Source organism: Aricia agestis, chromosome 3 (assembly GCF_905147365.1).
Source record: "Aricia agestis chromosome 3, ilAriAges1.1, whole genome shotgun sequence".
NCBI classification, from domain to species: Eukaryota; Metazoa; Arthropoda; class Insecta; order Lepidoptera; family Lycaenidae; genus Aricia; species Aricia agestis.
The window spans coordinates 1,314,086-1,334,414 of record NC_056408.1 but is presented as its reverse complement, the minus strand read 5'-3'; the positions used below and the strand labels follow the sequence as shown (position 1 = coordinate 1,334,414).

Sequence of the window (20,329 nt, the reverse complement as noted above, 5' to 3'; positions counted from 1 at the left end):
CAAAACATTGTACCGAGTTTATACTGATAATTGTTGAAAATTTTTAATCAATTTAAATTGTGCCAAAACTGGTAGTTTAAGAGCATTATAGCGGTATATACTGCTATTGTATGGCCGGGTTATATATCTTGTGGAGTAAGTGTGAACCATTTAACTTACGATATAGATCCTAAAAAGCTACTTGGATTGTTACTTGTTAATAAATATTATGTAACAATTAATATCATTATGGTATATTATTTAATGGCTAGTTTTCATTATTCCAATCCAGTATTCCTGGAATAATGGATTGAAGAATAAAATTGAAACGAGCAAACGGGTCACCTGATGGAAAGCAACTTCCGTCGCCATGGACACTCGTAGCATCAGAAGAGCTGCAGGTACATTGCCGGCCTTTTAAGAGGGAATAGGGTATAAGGGTAGGGAAGGGAATACGGTAGGGGATTGGACCCCCGGTAAACTCACTCACTCGGCGTGAAACAGCGCAAGCGCTGTTTCACGCCGAGTGAATAAATAAAAACAGGATGGTCCAATCACGTACAGAATCCAGGTCTGAACCTTTTTCCTTCCACCCTCGCGTCAAAAACTTAACCAGCGTACAATTTGCCAAGGATGAGATGACACTTTTGGAAAAGGGTCTTAAATATAATATCACTCCTAATATTAATCAGAATGCTTTGGAAATGCTTGCGGTGGATTCGGAAATAACTGCCGTAGTTAATAAGAAAGATAACATGGTTAAGGGCTTACTAGCCAACGAAATCAAAGGTACTCCTTCCGGTTCTTCTTTTAACCCCGAAAGAGTGGCTTTGAGGTCATTAAAACAAACAATAGATAATAATAACTTAGTAATATCGAAAGCGGATAAGGGTAACACAGTAGTAGTGATGGAGCGCGACGATTATTTGGACAGAGTAAATGACGTGATTCAGGGTGAACAATTTCTAAGGGTTCCTTCTGACCCAACAAACAAGTTTTTAGCTAAGCTTAAATTAGCCATTAATAACAATCAATATTTCTTTCAAACTGAATCATCAAAGAAAAAACTCATCCCAATGAATCCTCGCGCACCATCACTGTACGGCTTGCCAAAGATTCACAAAACTGATATTCCCATGCGTCCAGTTGTCTCATACATAGGTGCACCAGCATACGAGCTGGCAAAGTCACTAAATTTCATAATAAAAGAAAAGCTCTCATTTCGGCCACCTTATGCCATAAAAAATAGTCTACAATTAGTCAACAAAATTAAAGATGTGACTTTGCCACCTCGTTGCAAATTAGTTTCACTTGATGTCGATAGTTTATTCACTAATGTTCCATGTAAGGAAACATTGGGTATTTTAAGGAATGCACTAGAAAAACGTTTACCTCCTGGTGAAAGTAATGAATTGCTTACTCTTACTAAAACATGCATGGAACAAAATTACTTTCGATTTAACGGCGAATTCTTTGTTCAAGAAGACGGTCTAGCTATGGGTTCACCTTTAAGTCCTTTGATGGCCGAAATATTTATGGATGATTTTGAACAAAGAAATATCGTCGTTAATAAAAGTATTTTATATTACTTTAGATATGTAGATGATTGTTTTCTTTGTTGGACGGGTACACAGAGACAACTGGACGTATTTGTAAAAGAACTAAATAAAAAACATATTAAAATTAAATTCAAATTAGAATGTGAAGATAATAACACTCTACATTTTCTCGATTTATCTATTACTAGAGTTAATAATAAACACAGTTTTGGAATCTTTCGCAAGCCGACATATACTAATACTACTATTCATGCATCGTCATGTCATCCTTGGCAACACAAACTCGGGGCCTTTCATAGTTACGTTCATAGATTATTATCAATCCCTCTTAGTAAAGATAATTATCAAAATGAGCTTAATATTATTTTCCAAATTGCGATATCCAACGGATATAGTCCAAAAATCATTAATAATATTTTGAAAAATAAAAACAAGAAAGAACTGGTTAAGTTTTTGTACGCAGGTCCTATTGATAAAGAGATAGTTAGATATAAGTCCAGTTTGACCTACATGGGAGAGGTATCTGCACGCTTATCCAAGATAATGAAAAGCAACGATATGCATGTCGCATTCAGGACAAATAATACTTTAAAACATCATTTGTGTCATAATAAAGACCAGCTTCGAGACTCGGTATAAAGAACATATCGCGGCTTATAGAAATGGTCATCCTGATAAGTCACATTTTGCTAAACATCTTTTAGATAGTAATCATACTGTGCCCGATGGCCATTCCTATAAAGTTTTACATAAATGCGATAAAGGCTTTCGGCTGAGCGTGTTGGAACAATTAGAGATCATAAAAGAAAAGAAAAATAACAGATTTGCATTGTTGAATGACCAAACTTGCTTGACTACGTCACCGCTTATTAATATGTTCGGGGGTACTAGTGAGAGTAGTAGTAGTGGGGATAGTAGCGGGGCTCGATAGTGTATAAAAGGCGGTGTTTTGGCCGTTGGCGGCACTTAACGGACGTTGTTCGTAGAGTCCACATCCTGAGGATGCTCCGGTGTTGGGGCGAAACGCGCGTCGAGGTTTTCAACCTGCATGGTGGTGAGGGGCCTTGCACGGATTTGCCAACATTATTGCTTGTGTGGTGGTGGTGTTTGCAAGTTCTTGCATGCGAGTGTACGCATAGGCAGTGTGGGAGGAGGGAGGTGCTGTACGCATGTCTATGCGTACACTCACTCATTTACTTAAAGGTGGAAGTTGTTTTCGCGGAATATTTCTAAAAATAATAACAAACTAAATTTAAGCGCAAGCGCTGTTTCACGCCGGTTTTCTGTGAGCCCGTGGTATTTCTCTGGTCGAGCCAACCCATTCGTGCCGAAGCATGGCTCTCCCACGTAAAAATTGTGTTTTAATTACAAGAAACTAAAGAAAATCCCGCGCGAAGTTGTGTTATTAACTTGTGTCATAACAATACAACTGCACAGTTCTACACATATAGGCACAGCTTGGGCAACTGCTGTTTAATTCTAAGTATTTATACAATTTTATCAGCACCGTGATAATTTTGTAAGTTTTAATTAGGTGCGAGGTAGTTAAACTTATAACTGCTTCGGTTTCAGTTAGGGACAGTTTTTCAGTTTCATTTTCAGTTTTATAGAGTTTTTAACCGACTTCAAAAAAAGGAGGTTATCAATTCGACGCGTATGTATGTAATATTTTCAGAACTGTCCAGTTTTTGTTTATATTAATCTATAGCAGCTTCTGAAAAATTGCAGTGTCAAATTTAAAAACTGTATGTATATTTTAATGTTTGTGCTCGCATATCTCCGGAACTACAAGTCCGATTTAAGTAATTCTTTTTTTGTTGTACGAGGTATTGTTCAACTTAGGGAATACTGCAAGTTTCATCAAAATCGGTTCAGTAGTTTTTGAGATAGGGAATTTTAATTCTAAATCTTCAAACTGTACGTAATTAATTACGTACAATTTGAAGTCGGTTTTATCTTTTTAAAATACTATTATTTAATTAAAGACAATAAATAATTTAAGTAAATATGATGATTATAAGTATTTCAAATATTATTAGTTTATTGTTTAAAGGCCTGTAGAGCCGACCTAGATCTAGTTTAATTGCTTACATTTACTACTACGTACTACGTAGTACGTTCTGCTATTTGTACAATCTCTATCAAGCAACAAAATCCCATACTAATATTTAATAATACATAAATCTACACGGTAAAATATTTTAAGCTCGTTGTGAATAATAATAATAATATCTATGGACGCTTCACACCACGTCAGTCTGGCCTCGTGGAGGAAGGAGAAGGACTTGTGTTACTGGTACCAGACAACGAAAATAATATATTTAATTAATACTTTTATATATACTTATAAAATTACATGTCCTGACTGACTGACTGATTCATCATCGCTGAGCAAAAACTGTAAAAGTTGCAGCCACGAAATTTGGTGAGTAGGGTTGTTTTATTAAGTAGATACCCACTAAGGAAGGAATTTTCAAAATTTTACCCCGAAGGGGGTGAAATAAGGGTTGAAAGTTTTAATGAAAGTCCGTCATTTCTTGAGTTAGAAACATGAAACTTTATTTTTGGGTTACTGATTAAAAATGAATGGATACGTATTTAAGCGTTTTTGGAAATTCTACCCCCAAGGGGGTGAAATTGGGGTTGAAAGTTTGGATGAAACTCCGTTATTTCTTGAGTTAGAAACATGAAATTTATGTTTGGGTTACTGATTAAAAATGATTGGATACGTGCTTAAGCGTTTCTGAAAATTCTACCCCCAAGTGGGTGAAATAGGGGTTGAAAGTTTAAATGAAAGTCCGTCATTTCTTAAGTTAGAAACATGAAAGTTTATTTTTGGACTGCCGATTAAAAATGAATGGATACGTATTTAAGTGTTTCTGGTAATTCTACCCCCAAGGGTGTGAAATTGGGGTAGAAAATTTCAATGAAAGTCAGTCATTTCTTGAGTTAGAAACATGAAAGTTTATTGACGTTTGCGTTTGATGTTTGCTTAAATAGGGTCCCTTTTGTATAAGGAACCACAAAAAAAGGAGAAAACTATCCATCTTTGTTATTATACTATGTTAACGCGGATGAAGTCGCGGGCAACAGCTAGTACTATACATATATTTAAGATTTTTATTATACGATACCCATATTTAATACACATCCATGACCCAGGAACTTTGAAAACTTTTTGCTCCGTCGGCGGGATTCGAACCCGCGATCCTTGGCTTGAGCTACCAACAGGCCACCAATTGAGCCACACTAGAGGTCGTCAATGAAAAATCCGATCAAAAATATTATAACGATAACTCTTTCAACAAAATTATAAAGATCAGACTTCTAATTCTGTGCTAGATCAGAAAACAACACATACTAATAAAACTTGGATGTGGACATTGCTTTGTGCGTGTAACCAGTAATTTTTAAACTGCCGCTGCAGTGAGCGACGGCGGACATTTTCGAGCCTTGGCGGCTTAGTCAAAACGTTTCGGCGACCAAAATGTATGTAATTGACATAACATGAGTCGAATGTCGAGGCTTACGTCAAATCCATACATTTTTGATTGACGATTCTACAGGGTGTAACAAAAGTAAGTGATACAACTTTAGGGCGTATATGGGTCTCCCATATAGAGATCGCTGTGCAAGTTGCAACTCTGAAAGAGTAACTTTTTTTTACTTTTGTACGGAAAAATTCATGACGCTTGGGCCCATACAAATCACAAGAAAATTTGCTGTTCCAGCGCTGCTAGTTTTCCAGCGAAATCTACAGAGTGTAACAAACCTAAGTGATAAGAGTTCTTCCTGACAAAGAGCTTACTGTGAAAGTAGCAGAGCTGAAAGAGATTTTTTTTCTGATTTGTATGGGCAAGCACCCTAGCGTCATGCATGCTACTATGAAGTGAACTAGTGTCAGGAACTCATCCACCCTCTAAAGTATTTTCAGTTTTGTTACACCTTGTATATCACTTAGTTTTGTTACATTCTGTATAAAGAATAAAGAAAACGCGTTGTCTAGGCCCGCAGCGCAGTCAATTTGCGGTGATCGGGCCTCAAACGTCCGTTTGATCTCAGGTAAGGCCGGATCTTCTTTGGGACTCGGCACCCCGTGAAATTGACTCGGTCGATTGTCTGATATAAAATACTTGTTTGTAGGATTCGATAGAAATTACTTCCCCTAACATAATATTTTCCGATCAGCTTCACCTGAGCTTTCCATTTTCGGTAAATAGATTCCTGGGACATTTTCATTATTTTCTAAATTTGTAGTGTACACATTCTTTGAGTATCGAATTTTTCGTGTATGGCTTGACCTAGTAATATTCTGGGTCCTTGGTTCGATTTAGTTATTAGTATATTGTTTAAAAACTAAATCTGCAATCTCGGTATTAATATGTGACACAGATAATAATAATAATAGCTCCCACACCGGTTTCGGTGACGGTGGCCGGTTTCATTGAAACCAGGCCAGCTACGCAGGAGTAATTTTATATTGCCCAAGTGCGTGCGCAGTACACTAGAGCACTCTCTATTCCTTTCACTTTCATAACCCAGTGGGACGGAAGACCGACACGACTGGCGAGAGATCAGGCGCAGGACCGACTTTTTACATGCCCATCCGACGCATGGATTACTTGTCAGACAATCAGGTGATCAGCCTGCATTGTCCTAACCAAACTTGGAAATAACATGTTTCCAACGCGGGAATCGAACCCACGACCTCCGTGTCAAGAGCCGCGCTCTATACCACTAGACCACGGAGGCATCATGATATGATACAGATAAGCTCAGAATACTAGTGCATAATATATCTCCAATATCCAACAAAATGTATTCCAGAGCGCGATAGAGAAAGAAATCAAAAACAACGTATTCATATTGTCGAGTTTATTCAATCAAAACATATTGCGCAAAATACTGCAGCGTCTATCCGGGCCAATAGAGACACCTGCGACTCGCCCGGTGATTCACATATTTTTGAATTTTTGAATCTTAACAAGCCTCCATCCGACGCAATCGTGCTTATTGAATTTTAAGTGTAATATCACTTATGCGGAAACAACGGCGTTTGCAAAATATCAAGTTGTTTTGAACACTCTCATCTATAAGTGGAGTCAGGATCCTTTTCCATTATGAGTCGTGATGACACTTCTTGTAATTTATTTTGTTCCAATCTAAATGGGAATCTAAAGAATTTAATATAAAAATGTATTAAACTTAACGAAAAAAGCACAATTCTTTTGTCTCGTCTATTTATATTAGATGCACTGCACAAACTAAAATCAAGTTTTAAGATATTAGAATGTTTGTACAAGAATATCACCGACTTAAATGGTGAGTCGGCAAATTCCGAACATATCCCGTCTGTAGCCTAGAGGGCAATGATACGGGATGTTAAAAATAAACTTGGACGCTTTCGGATCAACACAGTCACCTTTCTCGTCCATTTCCTGACCGGCCGGGCACCTCGACGCTCGCGGCTCCGTGCAATTATTGTTGCAGAGCTTCCCGTGGTATTTCGGCTCTATGATTTCCACATCTTTATTTGGATTAGGCTCTAATACTTCTACTTCCTCATTCGGATCTTTATCTCCAGTCAGTTCTACGGGGTCTTGGAGATTTTCTACTTCGGCGTTATTGTTGTAGATACGGTACCAAGGATCGTAGATGTACGTTTTGAAAACATTTAGCACCTCACTCACTATCCTTTTGATTATTCCCGGTTGTGTTTCAGCCTCGCCGACATACTCTGCCGCCGCGTTCTGTTCGTCAGACTTGTGAAAGGAGAATATTTTGATCCTGTTCACTATTACATCCGCTAGCATCTCGCTCCATGTCGGTATCTGAACTATCTCGGGTTCGCTTCGCTTCTGGAGATGATGCAGCTTCTGCAGCAGGACGCTGTCTTCGATCTTCGGATTCTTCGTTTCGATTGAGTAACTATCACTGCTACCTAGTGCGAGTAGTAATAATATCAGCAAATTCATTTTCTAGCGAGTGGAGTGGTACCAGTAAAACTAAAGCAAGATTTTACGTTATATGATAACATGAAGGTGTGCAGTAATTTGGTACAATCGTGCGAGAAATATTTTATAACAAAATATATTTTTACGAGTAACAAACATTTTTAGTGTCCATATACTTTATCCATACTGTTTGGTAATAATAAATGATAAAATATTTTCTGGAAACCGAGGCAGTTGTGAGAATACAAAATATAAAAAGACTACAAAAAGTGACACTTGAATATGTATGCATATTAGTAACCCATGGATGGGATCTTTAACTAAAACATCTGGAAGTGCTCCAAGTTAATGTGTAGCCCAGCGTGATGTACAACACACAGATCTTATTGTACTGGATAGACTAGGTCAGCTAGGCTTAAGTTTCAAATATCGAACCCCGTACTCCACTCAGTGAATGGCTTCTGACCTGTAATAATAATAGTAACTCGAGATTATTTTACTACCTAGAAAATATGAAAATTGAAGACGTGACCGTGTTAACACGATAACTAAAAGTAGAAAATGAGTATATGTTGTTACAAAAAGTTATCGTGTTCTTGCACTCACGTCTTCAATTATGTGCATAAATAAATTATTATCTAGTTTTCTATCCAAAGTAAAAAAGAGTTTTTATCCGACATCCAAAAAAGTAGGTTCAACCTAACCCTTCAGATCGAGATCAGTGTCAGGATATTTGTATGTAAAATCATACGTGACGTACATACAGACGCTTGCCAAGTCTTTACCAGCCGATTAACTCGGATTTTATTTTTCTTTTGGCAATTTTAGCATTTTCTATCTCAACAGGGCAATAAACGTTGAAACTCATATAAACTAGTGGAAATTATTTTTCTTGGCAGGGATGTGTAGTTCGGAATATTGTATCTTTTAAATTGCACTGTAATATGTGTGAGGTGTGGCGATATATTTTATGTGTTCACGGTATGTAATGGTGTATCTTCGTGTTAAATTTTAACAGTCGTTTTAGATTCATAAATCATTTTGTATCTTACTATTTAAATTTTATCTGTAGCATCTTTTTTAAAACTTTATAATGTAAATGTATTGTTGAGTTATTATTATTCTATTAATAAACATGCGGGCCCGACAGGGGCAGTAGGCACTGTACATACGTTTTAAACAGAAACTCAAAAAACAATTACAAACAAACCATTTAATTTATTGAAATATGTTAAAAAGTACACAACACAAGATTTATAATAAAGATAATAACAATTAAAAATAAATGAAAATGTATTTAACTTTTATTTAAAATTTATTATGATTTTCGTGCGCGACTGTCCACGATATCACACAGATAGCGTAGATAACGCTCGCAGTAAATATTGACTGTGTGACGCGTGTGTATTGAACCGTACGGTGAAAACATTTTTATCAAACTTCACAAGTGGATGAAAAATGTATCAAGGACTCTTTTGTAACACTTATCGACGTATCTGTACAATTGTACTGCGATTATTCGTCAACTCGATGACAATTTAGCAATTTGTACAGACGTGTGATCGAATGACAACAGTTGATAGTTACGACGCTAGTCACACATACAAATCGCAATAGACAGAACAAACCAGCTGACTTAGGGTCAAATCAGACCGCAACGCGACGCGTAGATGCATTTCTGCGTCTGAATTTCGCGTCTGAATTGACCCTCAGAAGTGTTCTCGAAATTTATACGTTTGACGTAGTATGTCATAATATCGGCTGGCGTGCGCCGTGAAATACGTTGTTTAGCGATTCATAACATGCTTACAACGGTACCCGCAGCCATTCATATATTTTTTAACTCGGCCTACTGATTCGTTCTGTGTATTGAACAGTAAAATGTTTTATGACTCACCTCGTGGTTTGGACTTTGGACTGAAACACCTTCTACATAATATGATACAGGGTGACTTCAACAGTACGCGAAGAGTAGAACAAACCAGACTGGCCTATGATACGAGAGAAATGGAAGACCCATCACAAACGTTATTTCATGTAATTAAATTAGACGAAAGTCTAAAGGAATTCTGGAGCGAGCCGCGGGGCTAAAATGGTCACATTTAGCAATTCCTCTCAATTAAATCAGCAAATGAATTGTCAAAACTGTCAAACTGACAAATGTCAAATCAGTACAAAAATACAGAAATGAATTACAACAAGTTGCATATTGCGATTTTAGAAAAATGAATCATATTATGATTCATGTCATGATTCTTCAAAGCGACCATTTTAGCCCCGCCGATAACGTCACGAATCACGATTAGTGTGCGTAGGTTTCATACAAACAATACGGAACGGCTCGACGGCCTATCCGATATGCGCTGTGATCTTTACCTATTAGTGGGACGGCATTAGCGTTAAAAAAACATCGTAACCCGATTTCGAGCAGAAATAATTCGGGTTCCGCAACAATTCTGAACTCAGCAGCTCAAAGGACTTTGTCCGAAGGCTCCGAAGCCGTGAAATTGGATAGCCGGCACGTACCCGGTATTATACGAGTTTCTTGAATATGACGTATTAATATCAATGGATATAGTTGGAGGCACTAGCCCTTACGATCTAATTACGTGCCCTATATATATCGTATCTCGTATGTACTCACATACGAGATACGACGACGATGAAGATACGAGTTTTATCAATGGATATGGGGACCACAGGACATGACAGACAGAGGGACGGCGTTTGGCTGATGATGATGATTACCAATCCTCTAAATTTGCGCGTGACATTTCCTCTTCCTACTCCTCTTCCTCATAATCACTTCCTCAACAACCCTAATTGCTACTACTCGATGGCATTAAAAATACTATGAGAAATACCAAAAACTACTTGTTTAGTATTTCTCTGCTACAAATTCAACACTATTTTTGCAAACCTAACGCTAGGTCTAGTGTCATGATAGTTGACCGACAATCCAGTTTCACGACACAGTCCCGCGTCACATATAGCGGCCGTGACAAATATTTATTCGTGTTTTTTGCGCAGCAATTTTTCGCATGGCAATACTTTAAAATGGCGGGCGCCTTTTCCAATCGCGAGCGTGACCGCGCGTGAAATGGACTGCCAAGTGCCGGGACAAGATCACCTCATTACCTGCTGTGTCTTGATTGGATACGTTCGATATTTGAATCACCTGAATCTCACTTAAGGTTTATTCACAAAGGAAGAATTTAAATAAGGATTATTTCACATTAAAGTATTCCTTGAGCGGTTTGAAATAATTTGCCTAAAATCATGCACCTTGGCATATTGATGCTGCAACTAATAAGAAACAGCTGATTATACTACTTAAGTTAAGGCGACGCCTTGATAATTTGCCTGTAGCGATATCAATTTTTCTCAGCAATGACTAAAGCTAAGAAATTAAAATTAATTTTCAGTATTCATCATGTCTTTGTCTTTGAATTACCCATAGCATAACACGATTCAACTTTTATAACACAGAATAATCAATCAAAAAGACCTTTGTAAAAAAAGGGATTCCTATTTTGCCAACAGAGGAGAGTGATTTAATCTTCCAAAATTTGTACATAAATTGTTTTAAGTATACACTTTGATTTGCCCATAGCTTACATGAAATGTATTTATGGTTTTTAAATTACGCGACAAAAACCATTTTGTCGCTTACGCCCTTTCCATTTTTTGCTTGTTTTCTATGATAGGCCGGGCCGGCTTCTCAACACGGTTTTTTACTTTAATGCGGCGTCACCTTAAGAGACCGATTAAGAACCAAACAGCGCATTGACAAGTCTGAATGGCCTAAGAAGGTTTCTGGGATGAGCGCAATGTAATCTTACAACATCTGAAATGACGACAGTGGTTTTCGGATACATGAAACACGTTTATTATTATTCTGTTAAGCATAGTGTCAGGTCACACCGCCACAAAACAATTCAAGGTGCGACTTGGCAATACTTAATTGCACTACAGAATTTTAAAAAGGTTTATTTATTAAACTACGATTTGACATAAACGCTATTGCGATTTGCGTCCTCTTGTCTTTTCTCGTCTTGTCTTCATATAATAAAGTACTTCAGGCTAGATGTATTCATCAATAAGTGATCCAATTAAAATACATAAATACAGTACGATTCGAAAGCAAAGTAAAAACCTCATTAAAAGTAATTCAGAATAATTCGCACAAGTTATTCTGCAACTCATCAAACTTAAATGCCTTTCTTCAATTCCAGTCATTAGCGGCTTCCAAACTAAACAGTCATTGTTCAAGGGTGTGGGGGGGGGGGAGTTTGGGGGAAAGGGGAGGCTTTTCGCTCCAAAGTGCCTTTTGGATTTAATTTTGAAATTATTGAAACGAATTGAAAGTATTTACTTAGGCTATCATTAGTTTCTTTGTAAGCTGTGCTTTTAATAAGGTGAGGTAAAAAGGTAAGGAAAGTTAAAACAATCCAATTATTATTCATGCATGCATTATTATCATTATTATTTAAGTTCATGACGATTGGTAAAGGTATGATTGCCTTATAGTAGTCGTAGAAGTATTATACGCCGCCGGGAATGAATACGACGTGAGGGGGCGACCTCAATAATTCTGTGGATAGGACATAATTGGTAATAATTTAAAAGCTAATTTATTGAGATTCTGTTTCTAGTCCCAAATAAATAACTTGGGATGAAAATTATATACCACTTTTAAACACTTTTATCACATTGACAAAGTTTCTAGCCCATCATAACTAGACTGCATCTGGCGCTTATACACGAGACGCATCCTGCAGTAACGATCACAATATCTCCGCTTGTCTGCTCTATCACGTCATCTCCGAAATCCCATTAGCCAAATCGGTTAGAGACCCAATCGCGGTCTAAAAATAAGTTGTAATTACATAAATATCCGGGAGACGTGTGGTCCCGGGGGAAATTACTGGCCCTCACACACGTGGAATATCAAGTTGGACATCGCCACCGAGTATGGAAATGTACCCACATAAAACTCAGATAAAACTATATGCAATAAAAAGTTTTGAGTTTGCTTTGTAATTGACAACTATATGACAATATTTTGCGCTAATATCTGTGTGGATACCTGATAATTCAGTTACCTGTTGCCAATGCAGATAATTTCCATCATTTATAATAGGCCCAAAATATCTGTAGACCTGATATTGATATAATGACAAGCCCAAGTATAACAGCCGATTATACAGACATAATAAACAGAATAGAGTGGAAATCTGACAGTTTAATGTTTGCATAACTTTACTATGTTTAGGCCCAATTTCACCAATAACTGTTAAAGTTAATGCTCGAATTAGTATCACGTTACCCCTTTTGTTTTTCATGCGATCGAAAGAGAAGACATGACATTTTAACAAGTTGTTAATGCTAACAGAGGTTGGTGAAATTGGGCCTAAGCATTTTAGCAGTTCTTTCTGAAAGCAAGTTTTTAGTGCAGCAGTGTCTTAAACATTTCATTTAATTAATTTCAAAGGTATCCTGACAATAATCTCAACAAGAACCTAATGAACTTACGCGTCATAGCTCACAGTGCGATGGCCGTAAACCGTCAATCCAGTGAAAATTGCGTCGTGTTACTGCCGCCACTAAACTGTTGCCTCTATAAAATGTCGTATCGACCTTCCCCGTACTTCCCTTGTTATTGAACAACGTGATCAAATTTGAATTATAGTTTTATGGGCCGTTCCGTTTTGTACGTCGTAAGCGAAACCTTTTACCTGATAGCTGGAAACTTAAAAGATGTTCTATTTCATTGCAGACAATACGTTGTGTTTACGTCGTCGTGATAAAAACCTTCTATGTCATTTCTCAGACCTCCAATAATTACATATTCACTTACACCTTTCGTCGTTTCAGCGATTTAACCATTAAGCCTTAAAGTATATAAGACAGGTAAATATACACGCTCTTTAATGTTCTGCACGGCTCTTACTGCTAACCACTGCTACTGTATGATCTTCTGCTATGGTATGGTAAAAGGTAAAATATATTAGACCAAATAATCTGGATTTGGTATCTCCCCGTGAATAAATTATAACGGTACATTTCACTGTAGTTATTTGTTTCGAGTTTGAAACCGTCGAAAGCTTTAACTCGCCGTAAAAGTTACGACGGACAGTGGACATGAAAACTAATTATTTAAAAAGTCACATACGGCCCTAACGAAGAGCAATAATGATGTTGAGTTTCAGTTTAACGAATGACCTAACAAACGCTCTGGAACTCTTCCAAGCAATTAGGCCGAGCGCAGGCTTTATCTGCGAGTTATGAATAAAAGGCCCGCTCTCACGCGTGAGCCGTATTTGTTCTCCTAATTTCCTTTTATCTGCGCCGTAGCAAATATTTATATTCGTGTAAGTGTTGAGCACTTTTATCGCGTTTACATACCATTTGTGTAAGGTGGATTTTTATGTAACTGTCAGGAAATCTGATCCTTTAGCGGATTGTTTACTCGTACTAATTTGGTATCATAGAGTTTTAAATAAAGAACAAATTATAACTGTGATAACGTACAGTATTATATTATACGTTTGAAATTATGTCTAAACTTGAAATTGTAAATGCAAATACTCTTGACTCTTTATTATAAATACATGTTACAATCTGACTTCGTTCATATTCAATCCAGGTGATGAAACAACTTGAACTGCTCCTAGAATCAATTAATCATTCAATAGTTACAATGTTTATCAAGTCACAGGCTTGTAATTCAAACGCGAATTCAATTCGAACGAAACAATTAATATAAAAGCTGGATCCGGTAATCCCTGACCGGATCGCGGTGCGGCGGCCATTGTGTTTTGACGGAGAACTGGCATCCCGAATCTGAAAGCACGTCCCTGGACTATACGTGTGCCGCAAGCAACAAGCGACCATATTTGTAGATATCCAGAGCTTTAGTGAAGTTATCATCGCTTATTAGGTGAGTCGAAAAACGAATAACCAATATCGCAAATCATATTTACATAATGCAACGCTTCTTCAAATTACACATAATTTTGCATTGAAAATTCTTCGTCGTGACGCCTTTCGCTAAAGGCTCTGAATAGATAGGATCAATAGTTGACTAGATTCTGATCAAGACTACATATTGGGTAATTTTTAATGTGAAGTTAAATTGTTGCTGCCACAATTTAAGAATTTTAGTAGTCACCCTTATTTCCTGTCTTTTAAAATACCACCGACAGGACTTTATTTAAAGTGACTTTTGAAAGAAGCTTTTACAATCCAACAAGTTGATCAGGACTCTTCTTTCTAAATTAGAAAAAACTCATAAATCAATCCACCATACCCGCTTCCGCTTGTGCCCCGCGGCGTATCTTGGAACCTGGATTACCCCGGATTTTTTCCCACTAAGCTGGACGTAATTGGATACTAAATTGACCGAAGTCCCAGTCTGTTTGGCGTCCAATACCGCTGGGATTCTAATTTTCTATTTTCATTGTATCGTTTTTGATTTACGATAAATTCATTTGCTTTTCGATTATCCTTTTTCACATGCGATTAACTAGAAGTAAGGATCTTTTTCAATTTCTATTGTACTTTTTTACTCTGACAGTTAGATTGAAAAACATTTTTTTTGTAACTCGCAACACAACATTTAGCAAAACAAAAAACTTCCGAAAATTTTCCAAAAAAACTGTGAGTTTTGACACAAAAAATAATACGAAAGTATTGGGTATTTACTCAAGAAATGGTAAACCGAGTAATGAAATTTAGGAAAACTTCGGTAACCTTGGGAAAGACGAAGCAATATCTTATTTTGTTAATGTTCGAAGTTGGACTACGTAAATAGTTTCGTCCTCCAAAAAACTTGCGAATTTTATTTGTCGTCAGCATCGCTACGTATTTCGTATTCAAATTCTAAGGAATTTTCTCTTTGGTTTTGTCTCCTACAGAAGTTTTTTTTTTTTATTTGTAAGTACGAGCAAAAATTATATAGCTAATGACCGCACTCCACCCGCACTTAGATAATATATTTAATGATTACTATTATGTAACTTAATTTGGTTGAAGAGTTTGGCAGAAAATTTATAATACTTACGTGAAAATATTCATTAGGTAACTTTAAGTTTAGTAGTCATCAAATCACTCTTTAAGGTTGCCGTTAGCTTAACGCACGGTTAACTCATATTTGCATACAGAATTTTAAATTGTAGCTCTACTTTCTATTTAGGTTTGCCATGAGAAAGTTAAGTAAGAAAATATTGTATACGATCAAGAAATCACCAGGATTTAACTAAAGCGATTATCTATCCTTATCGCCTTTCCATGCAGTAACAGAGGATTAGAACGTAACAAACAAACCATAACATTTTATTGGCCAGTTACGTCATCGAATTCGGATCATAGTAACGACAGTCGCGTCCGTTGGCAAGATATTTACTCGCATTCAAACTAGTTGACGATCCAAATAAAAGTCCATCGATGAAATATACATACATATTGGCGAACTTTCCTCATATATTTCCCCCCTTCACTCGAATATTGCCTAGTTTTTGAAGATTTTTATGCGATCCCAACTTCGTAAATGGGAAAAAGCGAAACTTGTTTTTTCCGAGTTGTTCAACTTCGTAGTTCGTACGTAACCTGTGTAGGTAATGTGAAATATAAAACTCCTGTCAACTGCGATATCAACCAGAAAAGTGGAATGTCATAATTCTAACGTTATTAGAATTTTGATGATCATGTTATAAGAAAAGAGAAAAGCTCGATAATAGCTTAATTATATTTTTTAGGCTTTATTTTTCTTACCAAGAGATAAACGTTTTTTTCATTTTTTCAGGGTTTCATATATCTTATCTTATCTTAAATTTATTGGATAACAAATCACGAAAACATGGACTGAACGTGAGTCAAGTTCAGTCCATGGTTTTTTTTTACAAAAGTAGCAAGGCGAGATATCATAATTTCATAAGATTACACCGCAGATTGCCTTACCCGGTTCGAAATTAAGTAGTATAATTATAAAAACGTTCCTTACATAATTTTCGCCGGTTTAATTCCGCCCGCCCTAAACACCTGAGATCGAGATAATTGCAAGCCCTCACGTAAATTCACTCAAAAATATCTTAAACACCTCTCCTTTTTTAGGGAAAATCCTTTATGGGAATCTCCACTGAATGGAGTCGTGAGCCGGAATATGTGAGACTTCCAGGGGCGAAGTGGAGCACACCCGGGAATGCCACATAAAACGGAGTATATATTTTTATTTATAAAACCTTAAAATTTCGTTTGAGTGCGTTTAAAAATGCATGCTGGGTCATGGATGTGTATTAAATATATGTATGATATATAATAAAAAATCTTAAATATAACATGTATAGTATAAAATTATTAAATATATTTCCGTTGTCTGGTACCCTTCAAGTCTTTCAGGAACTTAGCACGGGGCCAGACTGGCGTGGTGTGAAGCGTCCATAGATATTATTATTATTTTTAGGTCTGGGTACTACTTGTTCCACTAAATATCTTCAAAATCGTGTGAACGTATCACATGAAAAACGTGTTTTACAAAAGATTGTAAATAAAAATTATTGGACTCGACTAACAAGTTTTGGTGCAACGGAGTTGCGGGCGTCATTTAGTAGACGTGCGAAACGCACCTTGAGTTACTAGCGTCATTTAGTAGACGTACGAAACGCACCTTGAGTTACTAGCGTCATTTAGTAGACGTGCGAAACGCACCTTGAGTTACTAGCGTCATTTAGTAAACGTGCGAAACGCACCTTGAGTTACTAGCGTCATTTAGTAGACGTGTGAAACGCACCTTGATACTACTATTTTTGTTGTAATGTAGTTTCTAAACATATTATAATGTTTTCATCCTAGTGCATATCATGTTCTCACCTGTGAAGTAATCAGAACATTTTCCAGGCCTCACAGTAGAAAGTTTAATGTTAAAGGCTGACTGTGAGCTGATATTATATAGAACAAGGTTTCTCAAACTTTTTCGAACGGTTAATAAAAATATAGGATACGGTGGTGTCTATTTTTGGGACCAGCTAAAGATAGCCGAAATAATTCGGGATTTTTTCAGGACAAAAACTACTTTATGTTCTTGCCTAGGACAAAAAGTATCTTCATACCAAATTGTATGTCCTTTCTCTCGACTTAAACTACCCCATTACCCAAATCGTTTCAGCGATTTACGATAGGCAGAGAGACATAGATTAGAGCATGTTAATAGAAATATAAGGCTACAGTTGAGGAGTCCTGATAGTGTAGCAGGAACTACAGCCTGCGGCACAGCTGCCGACGCGACGTCATGTTCGCCGGAGTCTAATGAGACTCATTAATTAAGATAATGCTCGGAAACAATACCTACTGATACACTATCATGTGGAAATCCAAAGGCTTAGGTTTCTTTGGGAGAGTTTATGACACGTAGTAATTAACTTACTTGTTTCGTATACAGATTCTTTGGCAGTGCCTAGGTATACTCCGTTAATTGAATATTTTAGGTACAAATTTTTATACAAGGTGTAACAAAACTAAGTGATAATACTTTAGGGTGTGTATTATTTGGATATAATTATTTGGATTATCGTTCCGTATTTATTTAAAAAATAGGTGTTAAACATTGTTTTTTTTTTTCTGTAATTTGCTGCTGAAGCCTCACAAATATTAATACGTAATGAATGATTTGCCATTAATTGTTAATCCCGGCAAGCTCGCATGCGACGTGAATACTTAAACAGGGCTAATTATACAACATTGTATCAACAAAGATACACATATTTTTTCGAGTTCAAACTTGTACTTGTAATTCCCCTTGATTTAGCTGATCAAAGAAACAATATTATGTAGTTATTTGATATAAAAAAAAGTCCTATTTGCACTTGGGAATATATTGTATCGCCTGGGAATCGAACCTGTATCCTCTAGAATGAGACAACTGAGTTCTTTTTCTATCTGTTTCTATATAAAATTCTTATATTCCAGCGCTTAACTTGTGCAGAAGAATCATCACATTTACATGAGTTGAGAACGCTTCATTTAGAATTCATACCGAATTCACAGAGCAGACGGTAAGCGTTGACCGGGCTCTGAAAACTAAGGAGGTATTAAAGTATCTTCTGTCTAATACTTACTTAGAGAACAGTAACCTCAATGTACAACTTTTGTCCAACATTGACGCAGCTTCGTTTTTTGTCCGATCCAGTCTGTTTCCAATCAAAGATTAAAATATATTCTATAATATATTCTATAAATAATAAGAAAACCTTATTTTACCAAACAATCGTTGTATTTACGTTTTATAAAAATAAAATAATGTTACTAGGTATAACATACTACTCATACTTAAAACAAAAATAGATACCATGTTATTGGTGTTATTAGCCAAAATCCGTACTAATATTATAAATGGGAAAGTGTGTATATTTGTCTGTCTATTTCCTTTTCACGATTTAAACGCTGAACCAATTTTGATAAAAAATGGTGTGGAGGTATTATGCTTCCCAGGAAAAGACATAGGAAAGTTTTTTTTGCGAAAAAGTATCCGTTTCCTTTTTCAAAAACTTTTTTCCGTTCCCGCGCGAAAAAAAAATTGATGCAACGGAGTTGCGGGCGTTATCTAGTCAAACCTAAATAAAACAAATCTACTCCTATAGGATTTTACACTAAAGCGGTAAAAACTAAGGTGATAAAATCGATGATCCAGGTTTAACATATTGTGATTGCAACCTCAGGAGCCTAACGTGAGCTACGCCGCAATCTTCATAAATACCCGCACTCCAGACGGTAGCACCACAATACAAATTAATACGGTAGATCATCCACTTACTAGACAGTCTACAAGCAGACACACAGACCGCGGAATTTATTTGGTTTATGGAGTTTTTTTTGTGACAGTTTATTTATTATTCGTATACCATTAACCAGTAAAAGACGCCGATTTTATTAAATAAACTCCTATCAAACTCGGTTATTAATCAATTAAAAAATCACCTAAAGTATGTCCAAGTAAAACTAGTGTCAGTGTTGAAAGCGAGATTGAATTTAAGGGCACGGACAGTAACTCTACTGTGTAAATTTTTTATTATGGCATCGCATCCATGCAGTCAAGATGGTAATCGCATATGGTGTACGTTGGGGTACAAACTATGGAGTTTGGTATGTACAAAACTGATGTATTTTAAATTGGCTTCGTCCTATAAAAAGTCTGACTATACTAAGGGTAATTTTTGTATTAATACCACCTAGGATACCACAATTTGTGTAATACAATAAACTTAGTGATGTGACACAATATTGTAAAATAATATAGATGTTTTACTTTATTTCACACCATATAGAAGGTCAAATAAAGATAATATTATTGGGGTACACAAAACGCGTGTCTACGTCGCTATATAGTCTTAAAATTGGGTTACGGCAGTGCTACGGCATTGCTACGGTTGCGCTACGGTATTGCTACGGCTGTACTACAATTATGCTACGGCATTGCTACGGTATGCCGTACAGCATGTACGGTGTAACTACGGCTGTACTACGATTGTGCTACGGCATTGCTACGGTATAGCTACGGTTGTCCTACGATTGTGCTACGGCATTGCTACGGTCATGCTACGGTATAGCTACGGTTGTCCTACGATTGTGCTACGGCATTGCTACGGTCATGCTACCGTATAGCTACGGTTGTCCTATGATTGTGCTACGGCATTGCTACGGTCATGCTACGGTATAGCTACGGTTGTCCTACGATTGTGCTACGGCATTGCTACGGTCATGCTACGGTATAGCTACGGTTGTCCTACGATTGTGCTACGGCATTGCTACGGTCATGCTACGGTATAGCTACGGTTGTCCTAC

At 36.8% G+C, this 20,329-nt stretch overlaps 1 protein-coding gene and 1 pseudogene across 1 annotated transcript; one reads left to right on the top strand and one right to left on the bottom strand.

Moving 5' to 3' along the window:
- Positions 1 to 520: 520 nt before the first annotated feature.
- LOC121740361 lies at positions 521 to 9,237 on the top strand (annotated as a pseudogene).
- Positions 6,399 to 7,536, bottom strand: LOC121740615. Its single transcript, XM_042133347.1, has one exon. It carries the CDS (start codon positions 7,511 to 7,513, stop codon positions 6,854 to 6,856), a length of 660 nt encoding a protein of 219 aa, XP_041989281.1. The 5' UTR covers positions 7,514 to 7,536; the 3' UTR covers positions 6,399 to 6,853.
- Positions 9,238 to 20,329: the final 11,092 nt, after the last annotated feature.

What these genes read in the sequence shown, in the direction of transcription:
- LOC121740615 (XM_042133347.1), bottom strand. Translation starts at nt 7,513, where the DNA reads ATGAATTTGCTGATATTATTACTACTCGCACTAGGTAGCAGTGATAGT.